The 22,672-nt window shown below is 43.5% G+C and overlaps 1 protein-coding gene across 7 annotated transcripts in view; it reads right to left on the minus strand.

Annotated features, from left to right (window-relative positions):
• FANCC (FA complementation group C) overlaps positions 1 to 22,672 on the minus strand; it is a 168,248-nt gene that overhangs the window by 63,056 nt on the left and 82,520 nt on the right. For all 7 annotated transcript variants that reach the window (XM_075931816.2, XM_075931806.2, XM_075931810.2 and 4 more), the window contains exons 7-10: positions 21,838 to 22,002; positions 18,902 to 19,058; positions 6,600 to 6,652; positions 162 to 261 (exon numbers count right to left, since the gene is read on the minus strand). In XM_075931816.2, the coding sequence (XP_075787931.1) occupies positions 162 to 261; positions 6,600 to 6,652; positions 18,902 to 19,058; positions 21,838 to 22,002 (475 nt within the window). The remainder of the gene's footprint in view (positions 1 to 161; positions 262 to 6,599; positions 6,653 to 18,901; positions 19,059 to 21,837; positions 22,003 to 22,672) is intronic.

Below are 22,672 nucleotides of genomic sequence, written 5' to 3' on the forward strand. Positions count from 1 at the left end.
GTGCCTGAAATATGTCCTGGCATCCATCTATAGCAAGACTGTGAAACTATATTTCAGCTCATTTTATTCCATCAAGAGTCTCAAATCAAAAATGGTTCTTTTCATGATAATTGTATTATCCTCTCATTAAACAGTTATTAAAAAAATAGATCTTGACTAACCTGCTTGTTATCCTTCTGGAGAGCTTGAACAAAACACTGTGTAAACACCTGTATCATGGTCATTACTTCAGGAGTTCCACTGGTTTCAAGCAGTGCATTCCTGAGCATTGAAAAAATAAAATATGACAGGTCAGATTATTAGTCTGTCAATCACACAGCTGTTAACTGAAAGCGGAAAAGTGAGCGAGCAAGCATTCTTTTTGTTTTGTAGCCTTAAGCTGTGTCTGAACTCAGTAGGCTATAATGCCAGGATAAAAACTGAAGAAACTAACTTTACTTTGACATTTTTTAAAGACAACACACAAAATCTTTGTGATAAGCACAACATTGTTCTTTGACAATATTTCACACGTTGAGCTTAAGTTCTAAAGGATGCAGATCCAGACCGCTACTTTTTTTCCAGCTGCAGTGCATGCATTTAGAGATCTAAATATCAGTATTGGGCAGCAGCCGTGTACTTAGACATTTACATGATAGAGTTTGCATCTGCAATAAATTGTTAGGGCAGGAAAAAAGGAGCAAAACTCAATGGTAAAATGGCATTAAAAATGGCTAAGACTCCAATTCTGCAAAGCACTTAAGCACAATCTTAACTTCAAGTTTTAATGGAACTACTCACATGCTTAAAATTAAGCACATGCTGAAGTGCTTAGCTGGATCAGAGTCTATAAGCAGTTCCAGGGCTTGTCAACAAGGGAGCACTCATAAAAGGTAAGGGGAATAAGCTAATTCTGTGACATCAAAGCACATAAATTAAAGCATATTAACTCCCCATCTGTATACTGTTCATGAACAAGTGGCCTGCATTTGCAGTAACTTCATAGAATCATAGAACACTAGAACTGGAAGGGACCTCAAGAGGTCATCAACCCCAGTCCCATGCCCTCATGGTCTACCATCTAGATCATCCCTGACAGATGTCTATCTAACCTGCTCTTAAATATCTCCAGAGATGGAGATTCCACATCCTCCCTAGTCAACTTATTCCAGTGTTTAACCATCCTGACAGTTAGGAAGTCTTTTCCTGATGTCCAACCTATACCTTCCTTGCTGTAGTTTAGGCCCACTGCTTCTTGTCCTATCCTCAGAGGCCAAGGAGAACAATTTGTCTCCTTTCTCCTTGTGACACTCTTTCATGTGCCCCCTCAGCCTTCTCCTTTCCAAACTAAACAAGCCCAGTTCTTTCAGTCTTCCTTCACAGGTCATGTTCTCTAGACCTTTAATCATTCTTGTTGCTCTTCTCTAGACCTTTTCCAATTTCTCCACATATTTCTTGAAATGTGATGCACAGAACTGGACACAATACTCCAAATGAGGCCTAATCAGCGCAGAGTAGAGCGGAAGAATGACTTCTCGTGTCTTGCTCACAACACTCCTATTAATGCATCCCAGAATCATGTTTGCTTTTTTTGCAACAGTGTCACACTACTGATTCATATTTAGTTTGTGGTCCATTATGACCCCTAACTCTGTTTCTGCAGTATTCCTTCCTGGGCAATCACTTCCCATTCTGTATGTGTGAAACTGATTGTTCCTTCCTAAGAGGAGCATTTTGCATTTGTCCTCATTAAACTTCATCCTATTTACGGCAGAGCATTTCTCTAGTTTGTCCAGATCATTTTGAATCATAACCTTATCCTCCAACGCAGTTGCAACCCTCCCCCCCCCCCCCCCGCAGCTTGGTATCATGTGCAAACTTAATAATTGTACTCTCTATGCCATCATCTAAATCGTTGTTGGTTGTCATATTGTCTTTATCAACTCCATCATCTGCATACTTAATGTTGGGAGCCAAGTGTGCACACATTCCTCACAGCCCTGAGTTAGAGGAGATTAATATGTAGCAAGGCTTCGTGGGGCCATCACTTGCCCTGAGTGGTGTACTGTTGCAGGTACACACACCAGCCCAGTAGGGAGGCATCAATAGTAATTTGCACCATTGGTTTGGGCTTGTAGAGAGGAACAACTGCCAAAAGGTTGTCGGAAAATGTCCACCATTTGAAGGAGTCCAATATCCTCATTGGCATGGTACACTAGTTTGTGAAGCGAGTGGCGGAATGGCATGTAGACTGAAGCCAGTCAATGTTGGAGGGAGTGGAAGTGGAGATGCATGAACTGCAAAACGTAAGTGGTGGCAGCGATGTGAACCATCCACTGGAGGCAGATACATAAGGTGGTAGAGGGGCTTGCAAATAATGTGGTTATCAGATCCTGTAGCATCGCAAACCATTGTTGTGGTAGATAAGCTCAGACAGATAAAGAATCAAGGTGAGCCCCAGTGAGCTCTGTGTCCTGAACGGGATCCATAGTTGACTTCTGCTTGTTTATCAGGAGCCCTAGATGGTGAAAGAGAAGCTTGGTCTTCCAGACTTGCCTCTGCATGCAATCAACTGTTTATGAGGCAATCCTCTAAATAAGGAAATATCACTAACCCTTGTCACCGAAGGTAAGCTGTCACTACTGTGAGGATCTTTGAAAAAACCAAGGGGTAGAGGATAAATCAAAGGGGGGGACTCTATACTGAAAGTGGTCCTCACCCACGGTGAATCGTAGATACTATCTGTGGGCAGGGTATATGGTGACAAGAAACTATGCATCCTGTATTATCGAGAACTAAGAACCAGTCCCTTTCATCCAGTGCTAGGATAACTGATGTCAGTGTGACCATCTTGAATCACTGTTTGTGTGGAATTTCTTTAATTTGCAGAGACATAATATCTGTCTCCAGTCACCTGTGCATTTCTGGGTCAGGAAGTAATTGGAATAAAAACCCCTTCCTCACTAGGCGTCAGGAACCATCTCTATCGCTCATAGGTGAAGAAGGCGGTTTATTTCTGGTCTTAGAGGAGTCTTGTGGGAGAGGTCCCTGAAGAGGGATGGGTATGGGGAAGAGGAAGTGAGATTAAGGGAATGGTGTATCTCCAAGACCCACTGATGCGATATTATAGAGTCCCAGTGTGGGGAAAAAGGGACGTAGTCTGTGGGAGAAAAGATGGTTCTAATTTGTTGGCACGGGACTGGCGGGGAGGTAGGAGAGACACTTGACCAAATTTTCAAATTTGTTGTTTTGTCGCCTGAGAAGTGGAGGAGAATGATTGGGGCGGGCACCTCCTCTGGGCCCATCGTCTGGGTCAACTGAAGTCGTATGGCCTCTGCAGCAACCAGTTGTAATAACTGTATCTATTCTTATTGTATGGGGTATAGCACTTTTGTCAATATGGTAGCGTACATGCCAAACATGCAGAGTGTAGCGCGTGAGTCCTTACTGCTATGCAGGACTTCATTGGTCTTCGCGGTTTACAGCTTCTGCTTGTCGAAGGGGAGGTCCTCCACCTTAGACTGGAGATCCTTGGGCACTCCCACTGCTTGAAGCCATGATGCCCTCTGCATTACAACCACCATTGCTGTTGCCCTGGTGGCTGTATCCACCACGTTGAATGAGGACTGCAAAGCCATGCACACAATTATATGCCCTTCATGGATTACACACCTAAGGAAGAGTCTCAAAGTCTGGTAGATGCTCCATGAGGTTAGCCAACTTTGAATAGCTATCAAAATCATGATTGGCTAGGAGCGCTGAATAGTTTGCAATTCAGAGCCGAAGGGTGACAGAGGGGTATAATTTTCTCCCAAAGAGATCCAATTTCTCATGTTCCTTATTGGATGTTGACTTAAACTGCAGAATCTTGGATCAGTGACATGCCACATAGACATCTATTAGGGATGATACAGACCATGCTTGGTCCTGCCATGAGGGCAGGGGACTGGACTTGATCTGTCGAGGTTTCTTCCAGTGCTAGTATTCGGTGATTCTGTCTAACCTGATCTTAAATATATCTTGTGATGAAGATTCCACAACCTCCCTAAGGCAATTTATTCCAGTGTTTAACCACCCTGACAGTTAAGAAGCTTTCCCCATTGTCTAACCTAAATCTCGCTTTCTGCAGTTTATACCCATTGCTTCTTGTCCTACCATCAGAGGCTAAGGAGAACAATTCCGCCCCCCGCTCCCTGTGGCACCTTTTAGATACATCTATGGCTAAGGAGTTTGGCTGCGGGTAGGAAAAGAGGAAGTCTAGGTCCTTAGGGGACAAAATACTTCCTGTTGGCTCTTTTGCATATCAGCTGGATAGAACCAGGGTCTGCCATATCTCATCCGATACCTCCTTGACTGCCTCATTAATAGGTAGCGTGATCTTTCCTTGCAAGGCAGGACAGATATTTTTCAGGAGGCAATGTTGCTTTTCTTTAACCTCCTGGAGTGTAACCTCTTGGCTTGCAGCCACTCTCTTAAAAAGCTCTTGAAACTGTTTCAAGTTGTCAGCAGGCCACGTGTCCTCTGGAATCACCACTTCATCAGGTGAAGAAGAAGAGTTTTTGGTAGGTGAATCCCCAGTGTCTCGGGCTCCTCATCTTAAATTTGGTCATCCTCTTCCTCCAAATTGACTGTGGTCAGAAGTGTACGAGACGGTGAAGTTGATGGAGACCTCTTTGCCAGGGTGGATGCTGCTGTGGAATGGTGGGTCCCAGTGCTCCCATGGAGGCCAATGGGGTGGGTACTAAGGTGGAAGATACAGCCAGTGAGAATAATCTGGCAGATGGCACGGTCTGTCTTGATGGCTATAATAATGCCTAGACGTAGCAGAGGAGGAGTGCAGTGAGAAGATACTCCTCTGGTCATCACCTACAATGGCAGAGCACTCAGACAGCACTAGGGATCTGATGGAGCTAAGAGAAGCATAAGAAAAGAATGGCATCGGGGAATGCTCTCCGGATGGCAGAAGGGAAGTGTGCCAGGTGTCATGTCTGTCCAGTGCTGGTGACATGCGTGTGTCTGGGCAGTGCCAATTCCTCACCACGTGGGCAGTCCTTTAGCAGTGCATGCGCCACTGACAACATTGAGGTTGGTGCAGGGGTTGGAGGCAGCATGGATGATCTGTGAGAGGCCTGCTTGGCTTGCAATGCTGATGGCTTCACCAGTGCCAGGTCCTGAGTCTTTGGAAGGGCTGGTGCCAAAGCTTCTCTAAATGATCCCTCTGGTGCCAAAGATGCATGGATTGTCACAGACGTGGTGTGCAAAAACAGAGAAGTGGTGCTGGTGGACGGTCTCAACATTGCGGTATCAGAAGTGCCTGGTGTGTCTCCCCTGCTAACTGTCTGAGACGGGTTGGAGGGAGAGACTTCGCTGGAGAAAGCTCTCTTCGAGGCCTTACATGGCAAGGATTAGAGTCTGATCTTTTCTTCACTGTCTCTGGTTGAGGAGGCCGTGACTCGTCTGTGGGTTGCCTAGCCTTCTCAAACAAGATCATCCGGAGCTGAAGCTCCCGTTTTTTCTTGCTACAGCCTCTAGGCACCTCGCACCCCTTGCAGGGGGGAGGCGGAGACTTCATGTGCTGCCCCCACTCCCAGAACAATCCTTGTAGCTCCAGTTTCTGACCAATGAGGATTTTGGCTGGGGATGTAGGCAGCGCACCAAGCCTTCTTCACCCTTGGGGCAGGTTGCGCAGAAAGGCACACAGCTCCAGTAGCTGGTCACTTTCAGCAGCCTGGAGCTGCAGCAGGCAGGGAGCTTGCCTGAAGATCCTTCTGGGTTGCTGTCCGGGAGCAGCCTAGGTAAGCATCTCCCAGTCAGAGTCTGCACCTGGTACTCTACCCCCTCCCATACTCCAACTCCCTGGCTACAGGTCACCACAAACCCTCCTCGCACCCCATTTCTCCTCCTTCCCCAGATCAGAACTCTCCCCCAATCCCTGCTACCCCAGGCCAGAATCTGCCCCTGCACCCATACCCCTCCCCAACCCTTAACCGCCTGTTGAATGCCAATCCCTTGTCCTAGGTCATAACCCAAACCTTCTGCACTCCTTTTTGCACCTTTCCCAAGTTGGAATTCTCTCCTGCACCCATACGTTCTCCTGAACCCCAATTCCCTGTCCGAGGTCACAAGCCCTCCTTCACTCAAACTCCCTCTCAGACACAATACCTCTCCTCCACCACATCCTCCCCTATTCCAAGCTCCCTTCTGCACCCAACCTCTGTCCCAGACCCTGAACCCCCTCCATAGACAAGTGCAGCTCTTCACCACTTAAAATCTTGGACTGCCCCCATCAAAAATCATTGGCCATCCTGGTTTAGTCACCTAAAAATTAGGAATTTCAATGCCTGAGTCACCTTTATGGATCTGGATCATAATCTCTTTTATATGAGGAACTCAAGGTGCTTCACGGTCATCAGGTTTCACAATACTACACAACACCAGTATTATATTCATTTTACAGAACGGTAAACTAAGATTACATATCCAAACAGTGACACAGCCAGGCCCCAAAATTCCTAACTCTCAGTCCTCTATGTTTATAACCAAAAGACCCCTCATACCAACATTAAGTCAAGAAGTTGGAAAAAATAAAATCTTATCCTATAAAAGCTACCAAAGCTTACTTGAAAATTTCATCAACAATTCTGAAGATGGCAGGTTGGCATGATACTTGTGGCTATCAAAAAGAAAAACAGAAGAAAATTATACACAAAGAAGGATACAACGTATACACATTTAGATTTCCTTTTAAAATGTACAGCACTGCTAGTGGACACACTACCGTGCAGTTACTAAACTAGAGATCTTGGACCAAACCCTATAAAGGGTTCCGCATCTCTCAGGATTAGACTTCTTAAAAACAAGAAATAAGGAATGAGACTGACAGTTATAATAGGGAGACTAGACAGTTCAAAATGTACAGATATGGTATCCAGAACTGTGTATGACAAGTAACACTAAAAACTTTTAAAGGTGGCAGACAGATGAAAAGGGAGGCTATAATGTTACTCCTACAAGCAAGAGACAAGAGCAGGCGTTTAAACATTTCCTTTTCTTTAACCTGTAGTGTATACTATCCCTTTTGGATGCAATCTGATGTCCCGGTTACATCAACAAAACTCATTACAATAAATTAATCTGCCTTCTTTTATCTCCCATAATTCAGCAACTACAATTACAACACACACTATGGCCTGACATTTTTTCATAATTCCATGCATCGTGGCATTTCTAAGGTGACCTAAAAGCATTTACTGCTTCTTAGAGATCAAAAATACGTTTTTAAATTAATGAAGTTTTCATCTTCTCTGTGACATGATATGATAGCTCACATAAATCATCATCACAATAGGCAACAAATACTTGCATAAACCTGATTTTAATTTTTATAAAACAAAGAAGTGACACAGGCATAATTTTTGTGAAGGAAAACATCTGAAGATTTTGTAAGAAAGCAAACCTTAAGAATAATTCTAATTTTTTTCCAAGTATCTAATAAAGTGTTTTGTAGACTTCAAGATCCAGGGATGAAATACTGTGTTTTCATGTGGTATTTACTGTCATGGCCTTTTTCCAAAGTGCATGAAGCACCTGCCTGAAGAAAAATTCTGGGCATCTAGTTCAAACTCCAAAGAAACTAGTAAAAGATAATTTTAAAAATGGTTTATAGGTAAAAGAAGAATTTACCAGACACATAAACCTTTAAAAAATAAGATAGCCATTAATATAAACTGTTTAGGAAAGCTCTGGAAAGGCTAGCTCCTTGTTTCTCACATTTGTCTTTACCATATTGGAAATATTAGGTGGCACCTCATTTTCATGTTTTAACAATCATTTTTCAAGCATACATCTGTAGTTAAGTTGTCATATTGAATGTATGCCACCTAGCGTTCAAGAGTATTCACAGCCATCTCTTTAGGCACGTGTGAAAAACATTATGCAGCTCTGCTTCAAGGTTGGAGTCACCAGCATCCATTGTTCGGAAGAAAACTAGGTGGACAAATTAAGTGGACATAATTTTTACAGGAAAATATTGTTATTTTATGGTACTATGGTATTTTAGGGTAAATAATTTAATTGAACCATTTGTTTTGTTTTGATTTTTTTTAAGCTATAGCGTGAATCTTAAAATAACATCATTTGGACTTGCACATAAGAAGATCAATGTATACATAAGTTTTAAGGCAATAATCAGAAAAGCTTTATGAAATTATCACTTCATGACACTTTCACATTCTATTCCATATACATATAATTAGAGTTAATTAATTTTTATCAATATTTTTATTAAGCAACCCAATGAATAGTGTGCTGGTTGTATCAAGTTTTCATATTTGATTAAAAAATCCATATTTAATTTATTTGAAACTGATGTAATTTCCAAACTTCTGTATCTGAGTTCATAGGCCTCAGGTCCCTTGCTTTAAACTTTAGGTCAAATTTCATACAGATATCACAGGACCCTGACTATTGCTTCAGGTTGTATCTCCCTTAACTGGGACTCTCTGGTCCAGCAGGACCACAGATGTTCCTGGACCACAGAGTCCAGGTATAGGGAGCTCTGGCCACAGGGCAGGAGCGTAGCAGGGGGGTTGGTGACTCAGCCAGGAGTTCTGGTGGGGAGAGGGGGGTGCGGTTCAGTGGAGAGATCTGGTCCCAGTAGCTAGGCAGTAGCAGGAGGTTGGCAGCTGCTGTGCAGCTCCAGCCCTGGCAGCAGCCAGGAAGCTCCAGCCAAAGCTGCACAGTTTCATCCTCGAACATGGAGTTCCAGCCCCAGACGTGCAGCCCTGGCTGTGAAGCTCTAGCCTGGAATCAGCAGGGCCACTAGGAGCTGGAGAGCTTCAGCCCAGGGACTGAGAGCTGGCCAGGAAGCAGTGGGGCAGGCTGGAGCCCTAGAGGGAGGTGGGGGAAGCAGTTTAGCACATACCAGGAGGGGAGGGACCTCTCGTGGTCCAGCAAATCCCCTCCTTCAGGGCTGGTCAAGTCCCGAGGGTGCCGGACCAAGAGGTCCAACCTGTAGTGCTTTTCCTCATAATACAGTAGTAGTACACTGACAGTAGAAGCAAACAAGTCATTTAGTTGCTCGTGGGTCAACATTGGTCACATTATCACTTAGTAGTGGAGACTGTTTTAAAGAGGACCAAATTTTGTTCTTTGAGCAACACCAAACTACAAGTGCTTTGTGCAAAGTACAGAACTTTTCCATGAAACTCATTGGCAGGGTGAAGCACGACAGCATGATCATTACTAGATCCCATGGCTTGTTGTTATTCATTATTTGTATTATTGGAGTCCCTAGAAGCTGTAGTAATGGATCAAGACCCTATTATGCTAGGTATTGTACAACCACAGAACAAAAAAGATGACTCCAACACCAAGGAGCTTTCCAATCTAAAGCTAGGTTTGTACTAGACCCAGAAGGTCAGCTTAAGGTACGCAACTCCAGCTACAAAAATAACGTAGCTGAAGTTGACATACCATAAGCCAAGCTCAGGAACAAATGCTCCTGTCAGCTTCCCTTACTCCTCTCAAGGAGTAGGAGTACCACTGCTGACCAGGGGCATCCTCAGTGTTCAATTTAGCAGGTCATTACTAATTTAACACCAGAAAATTGATCTCCAGCGCAGCAAGTGCAGACGTGACCTGGATAAGACATGAGACAGCAGATGATGCATAGGCACCCTGATTTACCTCATGCCTCCAAATGAGGAGATAAATGTCGGAACAAAATGATCATGTCTCCATTGTGAATCAGAGATGAGGCAAAGAAGAGGGGAAGAATAGAAGATAATGGAATGCAGATAGGGCCCATACACCTCCACTTACTATAAAATAACTAGTTTTCTCTCTTTTTGAGTGGGATCCTTATGTATATTCCACTATGGGTAATTGATAAACAGCTGCCTTACAAATATCAAAAAAGACACACATCTTGCAGCAATGCTATGGATGTTGCTTGAACTCTTACCCCATTAGGAGAGAGAAGATTAGACAACAGCCAACAGAGTAAGTGCTACATAGTCCTGTATTTTGTTTCAGATTTTTTATGGTTCTCATTCTCTGCAAGTGAAAGACTATGGCTCATCGAACATCGAAAGATAGGGCCACCTCCTTTCTGATGATGCACAAGACTTTGGGAAGAACAGAGTACATTTTAGTGAATAGGCTGATTCAGATGAAACTCAGAGACTACTCTGGGAGGGTGAATTAAGGTTGTAAACCAAGAAACCTAGCCTTTAAGGAATATAGTTAGGGCTCTACCAAATTCATGGTCCATTTTGATCAATTTCATAGTCATGGGATTTTAAAAATAATAAACGTCATGATTTGAGATACAGGCAGTCCCCGGGTTACGTACAAGATAGGGACTGTAGGTTTGCTCTTAAGTTGAATTTGTATGTAAGTCGGAACTGGTACATATTGTAGGGGAAACTCTAGCCAAACATTTCTCCAGAGCTCAGTTTTATTCTCCCACACCTCACTTCCCTCAGTCCTTTATTCTCAAGCTGAGGTGTCTGCTGAGAAAAGCCGCTCCGCATCTCCCTGGTCTGCTGGGGGGGAAGCAGCTAGTGCGGGGTTGTCTCACCCCGTTTGTAAGTAGGGATCCGATGCAAGTCGGATCCATGTAACCCGGGGACTGCCTGTATTTAAATCTGAAATGTAACAGTGTTGTAACTGGAGGGGTCCTAATCCAAAAATGAATTATGCGGGGGGATGGGGGATGCAAGGAGAGCACAAGGTTATTGTAGGGGGGTTGTGGTGCTATTGCTGATGGAAACTGCCTTCAGGACTGGGCAGCTAGAGAGCAGTGGTAGCAGGAAACCCTGCTCAAAGGCAGAGCCATCACCAGTTGCAGAAGAAAGGATAGCATGGTATGGTATTGTCATCCTCACTTCTGCACTGCTTCTTGCAGAGCTGTGTCCTCAGGGAGCAGCCACCACTCTCCTGCGGTCTACCTTTGAAGGCAGAAATGCAGAAGGGTGGCATGGTATTGCTAGCTCTTCACTGTTGCTGGCAGGGTGCTGCCTTCAAAGCTGGGTGTCCAATCAATAGCTGCCACTTTCCAGCCACTCAGCTCTGAAGGCAGTACAGAAGTAAGGGTGACAATACTGTGCCTCCCCTAAAATAACCTTGCAACCCTCCCTACAAATCCCTTTGGGATCAGGCCTCTCAGTTTGAGAAATGCTGGTTTCCTCCATGCAATCAATCTGTGGAAGATAAAAGCACACAATAGACCAGATTTCACAGGGACACACCAGATTTCAGGTTCCGTGACATGTTTTCCCTGCCTGTTCATTTGGTAGGATCCTAAATGTAATACAAGTAGGATCTGCTGTAAATCCCCTAAGCTCACCAGCCCTGTTGGCTGAGACGATGGCCAGTAAACCCTCTAAATTTTTCCATCTATGCAGAGAATAAATTTTACGTGCATCACCAGATGTGCTGCTGTCTGTGGGGCTCTGTTAATCAACTCAGTGGCATTTGAATCTGTGCTGAGTGGCTACCCAAGTGCTCAGCTTATAAGGAGGACTAGTGTTGGCTACCAGGAATATAGCCTTCATATATAGGGGAGATACGGACCAAGATGCTAATGGTTTAAAAGGAGTTTTAGTAAGTATTGGGGCAACAAGAGAATACGTGGAAAGGTTCTGATTAGGCCTTTCCAGAATCTGCTAGTCAGCCAGCGTGCTAAGATGGAGTAGCCTTGTGAAGGCAAATGATATGCACTGATTGCTGTCTAGTGGACTTGTTAAGAACTGTTGGACAAACCTGCTGTCTTCAAGGAAAGAATACAGTACACAATGAAAGGAATTTCTGTGGCTTCTGGAGAAATGTGTCTTGAATGTGTCCACCCCGAGAAATTTTTCCACACAGCTAAGTAATATTTCCTATTGGAATCCTTGTAACTATTAGTAAGGATGTTCTGAACAGCTTTACACAATTGCTCTAAGGATGATGCTCATTCACAAATCAGGCTTCAAAATGGAACAGTCATTGGTTGGGAAGCCTGATATTGTTGCTCCCTTGAGCCAGGATACTGGGACATATGTACGAGATTAGGGAACCAAAACTATCTGGGCCAATTGGAATGAGAATAACTTGCACGCTATCTAGTTTTGCATTAAATTCAGTAGAAGCAGGAGTGGTAATAGAGGGAACAGATTTATTTCAGCATTTACAGGCAGTCCCCGAGTTACGCGGATCCGACTTAGGTTAGATCCGCACTTACGAACGGGGCCCTCTCCCTGGTCTCCAGCAGACCAGGGAGAGGAAGCAAAGCGGCGGAACACGCGAGCAGCGGGCAGCCCAGTCTGCAGACCAGGGGGACGGGGAGCAAAGCAGAACAAAGCCGCGGAGCCCGAGGGCAGCAGGACAGCCACGGCGCGTCTGGGCTGTCCCGCTGCCCCCGTGCTCCGCGGCTTTGCTCCGGGCGCCTGTGGTACAGCAGCTGGAGCGCTGCCGGTTGGTCCCGTAGCGCTGCTCTGGGCGCTACGGGACCAACCCGGCAGCACCCCAGCTGCTCTGCCCCAGGCGTCCTGATTCAGCCACTGCTGGTCAGTTTCAGCAGCGGCTGAATCAGGATGCCTGGGGCAGAGCAGCTTGGGTGCTGCTGGGTTGGTCCAGCGGCGGCGCTACTGGACCAACCCAGCAGCACCCCAGCTGCTCTGCCCCAGGCGTCCCCAAGTCAGCCGCTGCTGAAACTGACCAGTGGCATACTACAGGAAGCCCCTGCCCGGGGCTTCCTGGAATCAGCTGCTGATCAGTTTCAGCAGCGGCTGACTTGGGGATGCCTGGGGTTCTTAAGTTGAATCTGTATGTAAGTCAGAACTGGCCTCCAGATTCAGCCACTGTTGAAACTGATCAGTTTCAGCAGCGGCTGAATCTGGACGCCAGTTCCGACTTACATACAGATTCAACTTAAGAACAAACCTATAGTCCCTATCTTGTACGTAACCCGGGACTGCCTGTATACAGATGCCAAGAAAGGAGAGCTCTTGGACTTCCAGTTTGGCAAGTACACAGTTTGAAGCTATGGTTGTAGCCATGGTTGTAGGCAATGAGGATGGAATCTTGTAAAAAGTGTGACATAAGCACAAGGCGTGGCCTAGGAGAGGGAAAAATCTTGACAGGCATTCTGGAGCTGGTTATGATCTGACCTATGATAACATTCACAGGCTCTTTCTTGTCAAATAAGCCCTTCCCATGATGGAATTCAAGGACGGCCTGAAAGTTCCTGCCCTTCTGGGTATGGCAAGGGAAAGAAAAGCAGATACTGTACCTTGCCTTGACTGGAGCTTTTCAGGTAATATAAGCAATACTGGGAGTCATCACTGACTGAGAAGAACTGCATACAGGAAACACAAATTTTGAAGCCTAGGGTACTAGACATAGTCCAGTACCCAAAAGACGTACAGGGGGAAGAAGGCTACCTAGATCAAGGAGACTAATTATAAAACACTAAAATGATCAGATAAGATTTTAAAATGCTAGAATATAAAAGCTATTTACAGATATCTACATTTATTTTCACAGAAGAAAGTTGAAGCTCTGGACATTGGGGGTTTCAATCCAGATCAAGCAGCAGTGAGAAAGAACTAGAGACACAATCGTCTCCCTCACCCTTTATCTCCTTGGCCAAAGTCACAAGGTAAGCCAAGAGACATATGCTGACCAACCGACACTGGAGATTCTCCTGGAGAACATAGGGACCAGAACTTGAAGAAGATGGATTTTCAGGATGCCACCTAATCTTCAAAACATAACATAGGATCTCATCTTGCATTTACCTTAGAAAACTATCTCCCACACATGTGAAATAGCATCAAAAAAGCTTTGCAGAACTGACAACGTAACTTCTGAACCCGTGTCCCTTCAATTTCAAAATCTGCATGATACATGGAGAAGAATTCACCCTGGAATGCACAGCCAAACTACAGGATATTGGAACTGCAGGTATGATCTAATGCAGTGTTTCCCAAACTATGGGCCACAGCCCGGCACCGGGCCACGGGAAAAAAATACCGGGCCTCAGCATGGCTGCCAGGAGGGGAGCAGAACAGGGTGGGCTGGAAGGAGGGAAGGGGAGAAACCGGCCACCGGGAAGCAGGGTTGGGGGCAGCGGGGCTGTCCCTTTGAGATCGGGGAGGGCAAGCGGCAGAAGCAGGATTGGAGGTAGCAGGGCTGTCCCGTGGAGATGGGCAGGCAGCAGAAACAGAATTGGGAGTAGTGGGGCTGTCCAGTGGAGATCGGGGAGGGCAGATGATGGAACCAGGGCTGGACAGGAGCCAGGGGGGCTGGCCGGGGGAGATCAGGAGGATGAGGATGGGAGAACCAGCTGCTGGAAGCAGGTCTGGACACAGTCAGCGGGGCTAGTTGGGGGGGTCCTCGGGGGAGTGGGGCTGACCAGGGGAGATTGGTGGGGGACGGGGGGAACCAGCCGCCAGAAGCAGGGCTGGACGGGGGCAGCAGGGCTGGACTGGGGAGATCAGGAGAAGGGGGGAGCGGGACTCACCTGGGCACATGCAGAGCCTGAAGACCCTGGCAGAAGAGTGAGTCTGGCCGGGGATTCCATTTTGCCCCCTGCCCCCACATACCCTCCCTGGAGTAGTTGCGAATTGCCTGGCAAGTAGACACACTGAGGCAGCGTGAGCACATCTACCAGCCAGGCAGTTCACCGCTAAGGACTGATACACCTAATTATAATAAAACTTACCTAATTAGAAAATACCAGACAATTTATATGTCTGGTAATTTCTCGATTTCTTTCTCAGACAAAACCTTAAAATACCGGACAGTCCGGTACAAAACCAGACACCTGGCAACCCTACCCTTCCTTGGACCCTCCCTCCTAGCCAGATACCCTACCCCCAATCTGCTCCTGCTCCCGGCTCCTGGAGTGCTCATGCGGCGCTAGGTCCCCCAAACCCTGGCCCAGGCTGGGCGAAGGATGCAGCCAGGTGAAACATTGAAAATTTATTCATTTTTCATTCTTTTTTTTATATGCGTTTATATTTTTGGGCTGTAAAAAACAGTATTGAAAAAAAACGGGTTCCAACTAAAGTAAAAAGTTTGGGAAACCCTGATCCAGCCAGCTTTCTATCCATCTTACAGTCCATTTATCCAATCCATATTCCCTTAACTTGCTGGCAAGAATATAGTGGGTGACTGTATCAAAAGTTTTGCTAACGCTGGCACTGGGGGCTTTGCGAGGACCAGAAACAACTTATTTGAATATTCATCATTCGCTTAATCAATTTGCAAATATGCAAATGAATGTTACCGGTCCTCCAAAAGCTCATGAATGGATTTACTGGTCCCCGTGTCAAAAAGTCTGGGAACCCCTGATCTAACGATTATATATTAAGATGTATGTTTCTCATACAATCAAAAACACTGACAATTTTTTTTGTTTTTAAAGGGAAATAAAATGCAAAAAATTGCATTGCAACATTATAGCAGAGATGCTATAGGCACACACACACGCAATGTAAAATTCAGCTACTTTGTTACGCATTTTTCTGTTTCACAACTGATAATAGGAATAAAAAATGCTGATTTTTTAACACAAAATCAAATACATGTATGAATAAGGGACAAAACATGAGTACGTGCTTTTGTGTGTGTGTGTCTTAGTCTGAACGTATGTATAAGTAAAACATCAGTATTAAAGAGAGATTTTGCTTTCTTTCTTTCTATCTGGAACCAATGTTTTCTGTAAGCTATGTACAGTACCTAGATACTATGGTGAACAATGGGTTAAGAAATGCAGATGGACGGATGGATAAGAAAGTTGTATTAAATGGATTATGGGAGAGAGACAATCCCATGACCACTTTCCATGGGAAAAAGAGGGAACCGAAAATGTATACATTTACAGAATCTCCTGATATCTTCAGAACTGATGCATACACAGGGTCACTGCTAGCAATTTTGTAGCTTGAAAGCATGCTATACATCATCTACAGTACAGAACAGCTTAGGCAACCAATAAGAAAGTTACCTACCTTTCTGTAATTGTTCTTCAAGATATGTCACACATGTCCATTCCAGGACAAGTAGGAAAAGGTGCAGGGATCCAAGTGATTCAGCCCAGTGAGCCAGGAGAGGACCAGGCTGAGGTCCCACTACAGGACAGGGTTTTACACCTGTGCAGTCACTCAAGGCCCCACAGGAATCTCACCATCATTTCATGGGAGCACACCACCTACCCCTGAATAGGGTCACGAAAAGCAGAGGTGGCTGCAAGATACACTCTGATGGAGGTATGTGCCAGGCCCAGACTCCTGAGCTGTAGCAGGTACCTATGGAAAATCATGCCAATCTAGATGTAGCCTTGGTGTTGTAGTCAGGCTAAAGGGAAGGACCATAAACTGATAGAAAGTGGTCCCTACCATAAACCAAAGAAAATGTTGTAACCTGGAAAGATTGCCATGTGGAACTACGTGTCCTTCAGGTTGAGGACAGAATACCAATCTCCAGAATCCAGAGCTGGAATAATGGAGGCCAAGTAGATGATACGGAATTTGAGTTTCAGTAGGTATCTACTGAGATGTCTCAGGCCAGAATGGTCCGCAGACCATTCAGGAAGTGGGAAAGATGGTTGCCAAATGGGGGAAGAGGAGTTTTGGATCTGTAAGGAAGTCTGGTATGTCACCTCAGGAACATCTTCAGAATGATTTCTTGACTCCCTGTCTGGAGCATGTGAAGTCCAAGGCTGAGACACCAACTTTGAAGTTCTCTCAGATGCTCCTGAAACTGACTTGAGCAGACTGGGATGATTGGGTAAACCACACGGGTTCCACGGATATCAGGCCACCAGCCACTGTCCTTGCAGCAATGCCAGAAGGTATGGTGCCAAAGACTGGGATAGTGATAGAAATGTAGCCGTGTTAGTCTAGGGTAGCTGAAACAAAATACAGGACTATGTAGCACTTAAAAGGCTAACAAGATGGTTTATTAGATGATGAGCTTTCGTGGGCCTGGGTCTGGCATAGGCTCATTGGTTAACCACGTACACAGCTACACTTTCACATCCTAATTCGAATCTTGTAAAAAAGACTTAAAAACTGAAACTTAATACTAATGCTTATCTGTATTACATTTTATCTTAACTACTCACATCTAAGAAAAAAGTTTTGTATGCAAGGAATTAAGGAAGAACTTGCTATATCAACATTAAGAGCATGCCAACAACCATCACTAGGAGTAAGAAGCAAATGGGGGCTGCACAGCTCCTCTTACATCTGCACTAAAAGATTTAACCAATGTTACTCAGGTCCTTCAGGATAGGGGGCTGGCAGTGTATGGGAGGTGCAGGAATCAGGTCAGGTCTTTGGGGATGTGGGAGCATGGCAGGAAGCCAGGGATATGGGAGGGGTGAGAGAGTGAGGGTTGGAAGGTGAGGAGGGGCTCAGGGTGGGAGGTCCCATCTGGTAGGGCTTTCCCCACTCCCAGTTGTCAAGGGTCCTCTCTCTCCCCCAGCCAGTGGGGGACTTTTCTCTCCTCCCAACCCCTGATGGCCAGCAGGGTCCTTCTGCCTCCCCCCTGAGCTCGCAAGGGCCTTCTGTTTCTTCCTATCCTCCCTCCTCCTCCCCCCGCGCTAAGGCTATTTACCTGATCTGGTGGCAGGTAAGATGGCAGTGCTCCACTCCTACTGGCTACTCCCTTGGTGGCATGGTTTACCCCACTGGACTCTCTGTAGTGCAGTTCTTCCCTGCTATCTCACTGCCCCCAATGACCACTATCAGTATTGCGACCCTCCACTCTGTGTCCCTGCCTTCCCATGATATGGAAAACAGTCTCCTTCCCAGCACTTCTTGGTACAACCAAACCCTACCTTGCTTTAAGTTATGATAAGACGTAACTGCATACAAAATTTGGTGATCCTAGTTCTTCCCATTAAGGAGGAGTTCTTGAAAGAAACAAACTTACAGACACACAATAACATGAACTCACAAACAGATACACAGATCTCTAAAATATATATATATACACAGATACAAAAACAGAGTATGCACAACCTGCCTCAATGGGCATCCTCTGTGCAGACTCTTACAGTGGAATGTACATGTACAAATACTCAAAAAAGAGAGAAGAATTTTTAAATGTTAAAAAGATATATGGGAGCAAAGCCCTCCAATTGTGTGATTATTGTATCATATATACCACATTTCAGAGGATCCATGCCTCAGGTTCACTCTCATAACACAAGATGCCTGCGTACAATATATCTGTACATCCTGAAATGTATTACTTTCATAAAAGGATTTTATTACTATTTTTGTTAATGGAAGACTTTGTCATCTCAGGTAACCAGGTGCCAAATCACTATACATGTCTAAATCTGTTGGATGGAATTGGTGTACTATGTAATAGAATAATTGTTTTAAAAATCTAAATTGGTTATAGTGTTTTCAATTAATAACTCTTTGCTCAAGAGTTTTCATTTAAGAAAGTAAATGTGTATCCCCAAAATTCAATAATCCATAAGGACCCAATATAGCAATTTAACCATTGCCTTTTCAATATTTTAACTACATGGAATACTAGATACAAACTGAGACAGATCTGAGTATGTCCCCAAACAGAATTTTTTCTATAATTTGAAAGGGAAAATTGAGTGCTCAACACCTCAGAAAAATCAGACCCCATTTCTGTTTATCTTCTGCTGGTCTGTGGATGAAGATTTTCATGCCATGGCATCCTATTATTTGAGGACTTTTTTAACATATTTCATTAGAGTAGGGATTTACCACGGTATTCAGTCCAAAAATTTCTCCTCTTTCCTCTAATGTAATTAAGCTATCCACCTGACAACAGCTACTCCACCCCATAAAGTTGTGGGATTTCAGTGATGTTATACAGGAGAGAAATATTTGGAGATTCTGCAGTATAAAAAATGTCATATATTAACCACAGTACATACCAGTAATGAATCTTTTACGATACATGCTACTTCTTCCAGTGAACTTGTCTTAGTGGAAATCAACCTTTCAAAAAGATGCAGTGTTGCTTTTTCAAGGCTAGGCAGATGACGAAGCCACAAGCTTATGATAGCTGATTCAGAGAGGGCAATCTTCTTCCTGAGTTAATGGGAAAATATTGTTTTCTACAAATTGAGCCATGAAATGAATAAATATTTAAAATAATTGAATATCAAGACAAATATTATTCCACATATACATACTTTTCTACAATTTTAGGACAAAGCACATTCCTAATTATTACCCACTTTTTACAAATGGGGAAACTGAGCCACTAAAAGATTATGTGATGTACAAAGATAAATTAGAAGTTGTTAACTACCAATGCAACATTTTATTTTGCTATTACTAGGCTCCTTGAGGAAAATTTGACTTTTGTTCAACTTCAGCAATCTCATCTGAACCACTCAAACAATACTGATGGGCTCCAGAGGAAGTAGTGTCCAGCCTTCCTTATCTAAATTTATTCTTCGGGCTATCATAGGTACTTTGAGGAGAATTGGGAAGAAGGTTCTCAGAGGATCCTTTAAATATATGAGGAATTCATCATTTCCAAAAATGTCTTTTAAAAGTTATATAACTGCCATAACTGGAAATTTCAGGGAGGAGGATTTTGTTTTCTTTTGTTGGCTTTTATAAAACACTTCAGACAGCCTGAGGATTGGTTCAGAAAACATTGTGTCTAACAGCTACTTTTTCTTCTATCATCTATTATGGCAGAAAATGCCCAGCGATTTCAGCCTTAGATTATGCTCAGTTTAGTGCAGACATACATTATAATTGACAGATGAGCAAAAAGTTTCAAATGTATTAGACAGGCTCCAGCAAAGGCTTCAGTGCATCCGAAGAAAACACCCTTTTCTCTCTAGAAAACATAGGTGAAGGATACTATAATCATTGTTAGGTCTAGAACCTTATATTTTAGTTGACAAAATCTTTCAGTTTCACTGAATGACCCTCTTCCTTAAGCTACTTCCAAGATCAAACTTTTCAAGAATCTGCTTACCATATGAACATACATCACATAGAAGTTGTTTCTATATATAAATTATAAGGACCCTCATTTGTGCTCACAAAAGGATTCCTCTCTCCAATCAAAACACACAAACATTTTATCACAGGAATGTTCTAAGATATCTGGTCTCATGAGATGCAGAAAGGAGAAAGAATTATTAGTCTGGGTTGTGAGGAGCAGCAGTTGCCCCTGCAAGACACTGCTGTGTTCAGAGGAACATTCAGCATGTGAAGATTCGGGCTTAAGTATGAATATAGTCTTCTTCAGTGGTCTACACAAAAAGTGATTAAATACAAGTCACATTAAAATCTTTAAAATAAGGCCCAGAGATTTCATTTCAACGGTGTAGTTTCATGAAATGGAAGAAATATTCAAGACCACAAGTAGACACCGTGAAAGTCCAGACTCAAAAGTTAAATCACCAGGTCTCAAAGATTCTATTGGGCAGTGGATGGGCCTGTCCTGTCCACATATCATAGGCCCAGTGCCGCCCTCCCACCCCAGCCAGCCAGGAAACAGGAGCAAGGTCAGGGTAAGACCAACACAGGCAGCCATGAGGAGCCACAGACCCTCCATCTGCCCTGGAAAGGAAGCCTGTGGGGTTTGTGCTAATCCTTAGTTCTATAGGAATTTGTTCTGCAATCTATGACTGGCTCTAAAAATCTCCAAAAATTTCCTTTAGAGATAAAGTTTACCCTTGTGATGTACAGCTCCACTGTACCTGAGGAGCAGAGTTGTCCACCTGGACTTTCAAATGATATTTTAAAAGATATCCATACCCAGGATCCTGAGTGCCTTGAAAATCAGGTTTGAGGTTTTCAATAAGACTTGATATTATATGTAAAGCTAGCATAAAGAACAGAGGACAGGTCTGATGTGCTTGCAGTAGCCCACAGTGCTTAGGAGATATAATGGTGCATTCTGTACTAGCTGGAATTTCCTAAGATGGCTTCATGCTCAGATGTATTTACCATTGTTGTGAGTCCAGCTGAAAGATGACAAATGCCTGTACAACTGAAACCAAGTCATCATCTGCCAAGGTAGGATGAAGTCTCCTTGCTAACCAGAGATTGTAGAAAGCTACTTGTGGACACTTAGGTGAGCGCTTAGCCTCATCATGAAATCCAAAAGCATTCCTAACCTATGGACTGAAATGATCAGTTGTGGGTATGTACCTTCAACCAAAGGAGAATGCATCGCAACTACAAACTTCCCATAGTATTTTTTCTCTCCTCATTAACATCACACCTCTCTTGCTCAGGTTCAACTTCAATCAGCTATTCTTCCTCCATGAGCTATTCTCTTGCAAAAACTGGACCACCGAGATGGCAGAAGTATAAACAATTCTACATGTCATAATTTTATTCAAGAAAGAGTCTAGTTAAAAATAATCTGCTGGGAGATACAAGACTTGAAAATGTCAAGAAACAAGTTCTCAACAAATATGGGAACTATTGAGCAACACAAAGACAAGAATATAACACAGATTTTTAGTATGCAAGGACACAAAATTAAATCCTGAGCTGTAATTGCTAAAGTTAGGAAAGATCCAGCACATTTATGGCAAAGAGATACAAACTCTCAATGAAAAGCAAAATCTAAAAAACAAAGACAATGACAATAACAATGCCTAGTACATATTATAAGGGAAAGTAGAAATGAAATAGCCCATCAGAAATCTGAAATCCGTATTTTCCTTCCAACTTCAGCTCTGCTATTTAGGCAAAAAGAAAATATTTTGTTAGAAGAGAGTAGCTATTCAATGCATAGAGCCTGAAAATTCACCAAATATTAATTTCAACTGAACACAGCTACTATTATTTTTAGTAAGAAGGCATAATCTTTATGGTCTATGTTACTTACTTTAAAAATGTCTCATTCACAGCTTCTAAAAACTCTGAGCTGAGAACTTCTTGTGATCCACCTCCATGATAGGTAAGGAGTGCTTCCAGTAGAGGAGTCACATCAGGCAAAGTGATAAGAGGTACGCAGAAAAGAGACACTGCATTTACATAATCATCTGAAACTCTGGAGAAATAAAAAACGTTTATTTTAGGGAGGGAGAAACAGAAGTGTTAAAATCTAAAGTTAAGAAAATATCTATTTATTGTAGTAAATGCTGAAGTATTCTGAGATGCAAATTCTTAAATCCACCAAAATTTCTGTATGTTTGTACTGAGGACCATAGTAAACATACTGAAAAGAATTCCAAAGTGCTGGCAAACGTTCACTATCTACAATAGTGGTAGAAATGTAGCCGTGTTAGTCTGGTGCAGCTGAAACAAAAAACAGGACTGAGTAGCACTTTAGAGACTAACAAGATGGTTTAATAGGTGATGAGCTTTCGTGGGCCAGACCCACTTCCTCAGATCAAATAGTGGAAGAAAATTGTCACAACCATATATACCAAAGGATACAATTAAAAAAATGAACACATATGAAAAGGACAAATCAAATTTCAGAACAGAAGGGGGATGGGGGGAGGGGAAGGTAAATGTCTGTGAGCTAGTCTTCTTTACACTGGCAGGAGGGTGCTAACTGTGTATCCAAAATTAGCAATGACATATATAAAAATAAGTATTTCACAGCTTATGTACAAAATTATTTGTTGGTACCCACAAATATGAACTTTGGAAATAACATTTAATAAGTTATATTTTGTAGATATGGATCTTCTTTTGAAGAGAGACATCCTCTT

Source organism: Pelodiscus sinensis, chromosome 6, assembly GCF_052426305.1.
Source record: "Pelodiscus sinensis isolate ZL-2025 chromosome 6, ASM5242630v1, whole genome shotgun sequence".
Lineage (NCBI taxonomy): Eukaryota > Metazoa > Chordata > Testudines > Trionychidae > Pelodiscus > Pelodiscus sinensis.